At 32.0% G+C, this 8,827-nt stretch overlaps 1 protein-coding gene across 1 annotated transcript; it reads right to left on the bottom strand.

Moving 5' to 3' along the window:
* Positions 1-5,751: 5,751 nt before the first annotated feature.
* On the bottom strand, positions 5,752-7,809 carry LOC109818001 (toll/interleukin-1 receptor-like protein). The gene is made up of 2 exons (XM_020383373.3): positions 7,237-7,809; positions 5,752-6,174 (listed from the first exon to the last, which is right to left on the bottom strand). The coding sequence occupies exons 1-2, from the start codon at positions 7,716-7,718 to the stop codon at positions 5,964-5,966; spliced, it is 693 nt and encodes a 230-aa protein (XP_020238962.1). The 5' UTR covers positions 7,719-7,809; the 3' UTR covers positions 5,752-5,963.
* Positions 7,810-8,827: the final 1,018 nt, after the last annotated feature.

Raw genomic sequence — 8,827 nt, 5'->3', positions numbered from 1 at the left:
GCCACATTCAGAAGCCGAAGTATACCCATGAAGTAATCGTCAAACGGGAGAGATATCTTCAAATCCCGGAACATATAATCATAAACATAGAAAAAGGGGTACTTAGAAGTCCCCTGACCCAAATAAACAAAGTCTGGATTTGACACCCCGTCGCCTCGGCACGGTTGAAAGAAGATGGCAGAAGGTTCCTCATCTTCAGGAAAATCTAAAAACTTCACAGCTGATACAAAATCCACAAGAGACTTCTTACTCGTATACCGAGAGTATACACTGCCAACCTCACCATGCACCCATGAGTACCCCGGAGTTGATATGGACGGGAACGTTCTTGACGATTCTCCACCCCGGCTCGGCTGCTCATCAGAACCTACAGCCGATGCAGAACCACTCCCACTTTGAGAACGACCGGACCCAGAAGCCGACCCCACGGAATTGTCCCCATTAGATGCCGAAGCCGAAGGCATATCTTGGTTCGGCGTCACCCTTAACCTAGATTCCCCTTCGTCCCCAGAAGAGTCAATGTTAACAACGTCTAAATTAGCCATTACGTACCTGATGGTTGAGCTTGACCTATCGTTGAGAACACTCGCAAACAGCTTCGGCTCAGAGCAACTAATAAACTTGCACGAAAAAACCCTCCTCTTTGCACCTATTTATAGGCGCCTTTAATAAGCACCTGAAACGACACCCCCTTGTGCATACCGTTGGATCATTTAATCCAACGGTCCAAAGATATGAAACTCTTCGCATGCGTCAATAAAGCCCAACGGATACAACTTTTCGTGTTCCACACCTCCTAGCATGCGCCATTAAACGCATAATGATGGCAACCCTTCACATCCCATCAGCAGTTGTAATCCCTCACGCGTAATTAATGTGTCAGTTATGCGTCAATGCTTACCAGCTACGCCTCAGAGAGGCACTTTAATCATAACCCTACACATTCCTGAGTCTTTCGTTGTACCCCAATCAGAACAGTTAACCCTTTGCGTCGCTTCCCTCCTCAAGGCTGGGGGGCTTGTGTACCGGAAGGTCCCTATCGGTCACGTTGACCAACACGTGCCATTTCGTTAGACACCCATGCATAGCCACGTACAAGCATCATCATCAACGTCGGCTCGGCATGAGGCCGAGAACCGACATCAGGCTGGTTAATGCAAATATGGACCATCATCATTCATCGAGTCGGCTCGGTCAGGTGCCGTGCCGACATAGAACATACCGGAAGTATACAGGCTGCCGTGTACGGACTGGACGGTTCGGTCATTTGCCGCTCCGACTAGTATTGATTAGACGGCTCGGCCTCTTGCCGAAGGGTTAGGCGAGTCATAACAAGTAATCACAGTCAAGAAAGGTAAGTACATGATTAAAGCCTAAACGACCAATTAGTACCGTATTACCTAATTTGGTAAACATCTGATAGGGCCCATCACGCTCAGGCCCATGTCAGATGCTATAAATAGGTCACACGTAACAAGGTATGTCACTGTTCATTTTTAACCTAGATACTCGTGCATATACTAACTTGAGCGTCGAAGTACCTTTTGCAGGTACCTCCCCCCACTTTTGAAGACATCGTTGGAGCTCTTATTCGGTCCCCTTTCACCAGGAAGAACAGGAGTGTGTCCTCAGACAGGTACATCAGGAGTGTGCCCTCAGACAGGTACAAGAGTAAAAAATTAATATAAGAATCGATCCACTCTAAAAATTATTTCATTACGTAACAGCCAGAATAATCAAATTATCGCATTTCGCATGCCAAAGCATAATTTTACATTTTCCGAAAACAATCCTTAATATGAAGACAATGAATGCTTCGGGACATTGAAGCCTTGAAGGGGAAAAAGATTATATTATTTTCGAGTTCTATTAATTTGTCATCTTTACATATATCCTGCAATTTGTTTATTTTTCTTATTTCAAAATAAGGTTTAAATTAGAATAAGGTGTGACTCCATATAAGAAGAGAGTGAACCAACAATTAACATTTTAAAGAATTTTTTAATAAAATTACATATTATAAATTTATATAAAAGAATATTGCAAATCTATATAAAAGAATATAAAGTGTGAATGAAGTCGGATTCACTATAATTTAACAAATCCAAGTTGGAGTAATATTATTTTTAAAATAGTGAAAACCGGAGAAAGTTGTCAATCATAAACATAACTTTGCAAAGATATGTTTTTTTTAGTAAACTCATGAACCTCAAATAATATGTTTTTATCATTTCAACTCTTTTTTCTAATATTAAATCATTTCATCATTGGGCTGTCACACAACTTGGTGCAATTTTTTTTGGAAATGTATATACATCGGGGCGACTTTTTTTTAATATTTTATTTAACTTTTCTAAGACATGGCTACGAGTGAATTTTAGGTAAATCGTAGTTGTCATCTACGACTCCAATAACATAAAATAAACACAAAAAATAGTTTGTAAGGTCAACAATTTTAGTAAATAGACCGTGCATTACATGTGTCGATTTTTATTGGTATGATTTATCATTACAATTTATGAAATAAATGCCGTTTAATTTTTTTTAGGGCAACTAATGTTTATTTTATATATTACAAAATTAAATGACACCAAGGAAAATAGGAGTAAACATAAATGAAGTTCAAATTTACTGTGTGGAAGACATCAATTAATAGAAGGAGAGACGTGGTGAAATTTAAATAGATTTGATTTACTCGTCATCACCAAGGTTGGTTGTTGTTGCATATGAAGATGTTGTTTCCTAATAATTCAATTTACATGCAAGTTAACTTTAAAAATTAAGCAAATTTTGATATAATAGTTAATAAAATGAGCCGGGTCTGGTGACTCAAGTTTTATGTCCAGATTAAATATGGATTTTTTTTTAGTTCGAATCAATAAAGCTTATGCTATAAACACGTTCGGACTGGGTTAGTACTCTAGTCGGACAACAAGTCCTTATTTAATTTTGTTAAGTGACTAATAAAAGTTTAATATATAATTAAAACATACATGTTAAATAAAATTTTATAAACTTATATCCAAACAATTAAATATTATATATATAGGTATTTCTTTGTCCTATAAACTTCACAATTGTCACATTATCAATTTTTAATTTTATTCTTAAATTCATAGTAGAATAAATTAATTATTTATATTTTATTTACTACATTGAAATAAATATGTTAATAAAAATAATTATCTAACTTGAATTTTAAAAAAGAAAATAAAAAACTAACAAAAAAGTTAAAAATGTCAAACTAACCCAAAAGTCTATAATTCGTATAGAGTTGAACTTGAACATTAATTTAGAAGATCAAATTAAATTCGATCATTTCTATCTCAATCGTTGTAATTAACTAATGATTCATATTGATCAACTCGCAAGAATAACTCATTTTGTCAACTCTAATATAATAAAATGTAAATGTTAACTTCTTATTTGGAAGAAATTTTCCCCATCTCAAGATAATATTCATTCAATTTGAAAGGTAAAAGTGAAACAAAGACAACATACTATTATGAATATGACTTATTATTAATACAATTGACCATAATTAGATATAAATTAATTTGAATTATATACATTTGTAATGAAATAAATACACTCATATTGGAATTGAATATAAGAATGATTACTTGTGGAACAGTTTGATTAGCAGCTGCGCCTGAAAAAATGTCATCAACAAAGTAAAAATGAAGAACATGATATAAGGAATTAAATTTAAAACTTTGTTGAAAACTTGACAACGACTATGGCCAAAACATTCTCAATAGTCTAATAATGTTTGGCATGGAGTGTCATATTTATTGCTTTTTTAGTAATAATATTGGTACCGAATATATACCGTGATTAGTTTTTTTTGGGGGATCGTAAGCACAATTAATTAAGATAATTTTTTTTTTGAACATAATTTATTTTATACTCAAGTTCAAGATTTGAATTCTAAACATTTTAGTTAAGTATACAAGTTATTACTATTTGTGTTAACTAATGTTGATAAATGTTACATTTATTAGAAACCAAATAAAGAATAATAATGTTAACTTAATAAGTCAATTTTGGAAAGTTTGAATTATAATTAGAAATGTAAAAAAAAATTGTACTGGTGAATATTCACAATTAATAGTACTCAATACACGTAAAAAAATGAACATTATTAATGAATATTTGCATGTAACGGATACAAATATCTTCTATATTCCTATATTAATGAGGTAAGGACAGATATTATAATATCCATATTGCAAATACCCGTTAATATTAAATTACTTAATTTATGTAATTTTTATTTAGGCTATATGTGTGTGTTAAGGAGTTTTATGTAATTTTCATTATGCAAGCTCTTTTTTATTTATGCAAGCTTTATTTTATACAGATTTTTATCCAACTTGTTTTAAGCAGATTTTTATCTAATTTGTTTTATGCAAATTTTATTTTATGTTGACTTTATGTAAATATATATACTAATTTTTTTTATTATCAAATAACTATGGATATTTATGAATATATATATATATATATATATATATATATATGCAAATATTAAAAAAATTTGGGAGTACCCCTTAATAAATACCCACACAGATATAAAGATGAGTACGAGTCATATTTTTTTATACGGGTAGGGTACAAGTAAACTCGCACTCAAGGATAATGCCCAAACTTATCTCGACTTTGATGGAGAATATTTAATTTGATAATTGAGCACATATACATGTTTAGACAATACTCAATTTATTAAATCAATTATGAGAATAAGAATGAGTATATATTTACCCACTCCTTACCTGTATCATTTTAAATTTCTAGAAACTTATTTTTTTTTTATGAATTACTTAGCATTTATGTAATTTTTACTCTGTTTTAAATTTATGGCAAATGAAACTTAATTAATATAATTTAATAATTGCTACTTTATGTTGAAATTATATTTTTTTATAGTTTTTTTGTAAAGATAAATTATTTAATTAATTTTTGGATAGATATGAGTATATCTAATACTTAATAAATACGAAATGAGACACAAATTTCATATTCGTCAAATATAAAAATAAAAATAAATATAAAATATGAGAATAGAGACAAGAATATTAAAATTCATACCTCCTGATCGTCATTCCTAATAATGGAGACATATTATTCGTGTTCACGTTCATATTAATTATAACTAATGATCCATTTCCTAAATAACTTCTCAATTTGTCCAACTCCTATAATGATCATGAATGTTTAATAATGTTCCATGTTCATTTAAATTAACAGTATTTCTCTTGTTTTAAACGTTGGTGTAGAAACACGGGAGTTTCCTCAATAACTTCTTAGACCAATCTTTAACAGCAATTAAAAGCCGATTATGAATTTTTTTTTAAATAAGTGGAAAAGAACTCGCGACTTGAATAAAAAAATAACATTATTGTGACCTTTAAATAATATATATATATATATATTAATTAATAATTATGTATATAAATATATAATTATAACTAAAGTCGTAAAATAACCTATGACTTGTATTTGTTTTATTATTTTTGGATAATTATTTTGTATATAAATCATAAATCGTGGCTGTGACACGACTCACTCTATTGTAAAATCAATCACCTTTAAATACTTGTGGAATAAAATTATCACTCACAGATAAAAAAAAAAAATAGCAAGCACCTTTCAAAGACTAAATAGATTCAAAACTCATACGAGTGGGTAAGGTTGCGCAACACTTGGAAGCTGGATGACAAAACGAAGACGTATTGTAATAACAAAAAATATAATGGAAAATTTGAAATTCTTTAAGATTAAGAGTACTTGTATGAAATGTTCTAGTTCTGAGAAGACTTAATAACATAGTAATTGAAGTGAAGAACGAAGTAGATCTGGCAACGATTAATAGATAATCAGAGACATACATAGTGAGTTTGAGTTTGATAATAAATTATTTGATGCATGGGGATTTGAAAAGACCATTCAGCCTGATTGCACTAGAGGCGAAGCAAACGGATACCTCTTTCTAACTTAAGTTTCTTGATATGATCTTGTGTTGCATAGCGACCTATATGATCAGAATATTCCGTTTGAAGCTCCACAAGTTGCTCGTACTTGCAAATTTGACGATCAAGGTCGCCAACGTACACGCGATTCAGTTTTTCCAACACGTCCATGCCAATTTCCTCCACTAATTCAGACTCCATGCTGTCATGTGCATACGTACAAAAACATAATGATGCAAAACTTCAACTGTAATATATACCAATATGCTTTATTTTGTTTCAATTTTACTGTATTGGAAGAAATTTTGTGTCATATGTTTTAGTTTACTATGCTGAGGAAGAAAAAATCGTGAATTTATAAGATTATAAAATAAAAATATTGATATATAAACTTGTTCCGGTTTGTCTAAAAAAATCTCACATTGCTTAGGGATTTATAAACATCCCTCTTTTACCCATCGAAATATCTTTTAAAATACAAAATCATAACGGTCCAATAAGTCTTAGAATAATGGATTTGAGTATAACTCAACCTTACAAAACCAACTTGTAAGGTGAGGGTTGCTTTTCACTTATATACTATTTAATTGTCTTATTTCTGGTTGATGTGAGACTTGAATTTTTCTCAATACATCCCCTCACGTCCAGCACTATTGGACTTGATATGTGGATAAATGGTAGATGACCCTTTTTAATGATCTAGAATTAACAGGACTTGAATTTTTTTTTTCTCAATACACCCCCTCATGCCCATGGTGCATGTAATGGTGGGTGACCCATTTTTAAGAATTTAGTATAACTCTGATACCATCCTAGAATAGTGGATTTGAACCTAACTCAACCTTACAAAATCGACTTTGTAAGGTTGAGTTAGATCCAAATCCATTATTCTAAGATGGTATCAGAGTTATCATAGATCCTTAAAAATGGGTCACCTACCATTAATACATGTATCATGGGCATGAAGGGGTGTATTGAGAAAAACTCAAGTCCCGCTAATCTTAGATCATTAAAAAGTGTCACCCACCATTTATTCACGTACCAAGCCCAATAGTACTGAACGTTAGGAAGTGTATTGAGAAAAATACAAGTCTCACATCAACTAGAAATTAGACAATTGAATAATATATAAGTGGAAAACCCTCACCTTACAAGTCATTTTTGTAGGGTTGAGTTAAGTTCAAATCTACTATTTTAAGAATAAGTATCAAAGCGAACAATATCTCGAATGTGATAAAAGAGTCATTTAGGCAATTGAATTTACCTGTTGGGTGAGCATTCCCAGCCAGAGTGATTAGCAACATGTGTCAAAGCCTTTCTCCATTTTTGCACCTTCTCCGTGTTACCTCCAAAACGTTGTTCGTGTTTTGCAAATGCATCTCCATAACTCCCTGTCTGATTTCGCACCATAGATGGATCTACATGGTAGAAAACAGGCACCACAATTTGCCCATTTCTTTCCTTACACTCCAATATTTTCACAACCTCGTCCAAGCACCACTTTGACGTGGCAAAGTTTTCTGAGAAAACAATGACCGAAAGATTCGCTTCCTCGATTGCTCTAAGAAGGGTCTGAGATATTTCATCACCTCTCCTAAGGTCGTGGTCTATGTAGGTTCTGATGCCGCACCTCTTTAACGCAGCATTAAGATGGCCAGTGAAAGTGTTACGCGTGTCCTCTCCTCGAAAGCTAACAAACACTTCATGCTCTTTATTTTGAGAATCATTGGAGGAGGAGTATGCCATTACAACCTTAATAATCAAATGGATTTGGGATTCGGACCTCAAGTTTCTTCTTGCGAATTTTGAACTTTGATGCCCCTGTGATGCATGGTTTGCTAGTATAAATAAATATATGATATAGTTTGACAAAATAAAAAATAAAATATTAGGCAATTGGTGGAAGCTAGCGTTGACATTCATTCGAATTGTATTTCATTCATTCGTTTTGTGGAAGAGGGAATTGAAGATGTATGAATTAGTTGTTATCTAGAACAGATATCCAGATAATTGGATTCAATCTTTTTTTTGTACAATTAATTAATGCAGTCAACTCTATTAAATTGGTCTCAAATACTTCTATCTATTAACATCCACACGGAATTCAACGATTCACCGAGCTAGCTACTTTCTTACTTCTTTTTTTAATTTTTTCCCCTCTGTTTCTTCGGTGGATTTTAATATTAATCTGCCTAGTTGCTTTTGATTGTCTTCTTATATCACGTATTTAAATTCAACTTGAAAGTGTAATATAATAAATTAAAATCATTTGAGCTGGAAGAATTATTATATACAAAGTATTGTGTTAAATGAATATATAATCTAAAATGTTTGTTGAATTATTATACCAAGCATTGACATTCGGAGTGTATTTCGTTGTCCTTTCGTGGAAGGGAGAATTGAAGATGAATTACTTGTTTGTCTATAACACATACACCGTAGGGAGCAGTGGAGCACTACTTACGTCAGACTTTCTACATTGAAATGATGTAAATTAACTCAATGTAAAAAGTGTCAAACATTCTATATTAGTTGCAAATCGCAACTCCTCGAGAGAAGTCAACTAGACTTAGAAAAAAATGAGGGTATCCAAGTTTTTATTAAATTGAGTTATTTTAGTAGTTTATATTTTCTTTTTATATATATATATATATATTTCATAAATATTTTAATTATTTTTTACCTTATATTTTAATAAAATCCTATAAGAATCTTTGTCCTTATATTGATTTTATTGAGAGTGTAATTATTAATTTATGAGAGATGTCACTAGTTAAGATCATGTTAGATTTACTGGATGTCGAAAACCCAAAATTTTTTTGGATCATGGGGTTGGACATCCACTTGTTCAAACA

This window comes from Cajanus cajan, chromosome 3 (genome assembly GCF_000230855.2).
Source record: "Cajanus cajan strain Asha chromosome 3, NIPB_CcT2T_4, whole genome shotgun sequence".
NCBI lineage: Eukaryota > Viridiplantae > Streptophyta > Magnoliopsida > Fabales > Fabaceae > Cajanus > Cajanus cajan.
This window is presented reverse-complemented; position numbering and strand designations above follow the sequence as displayed.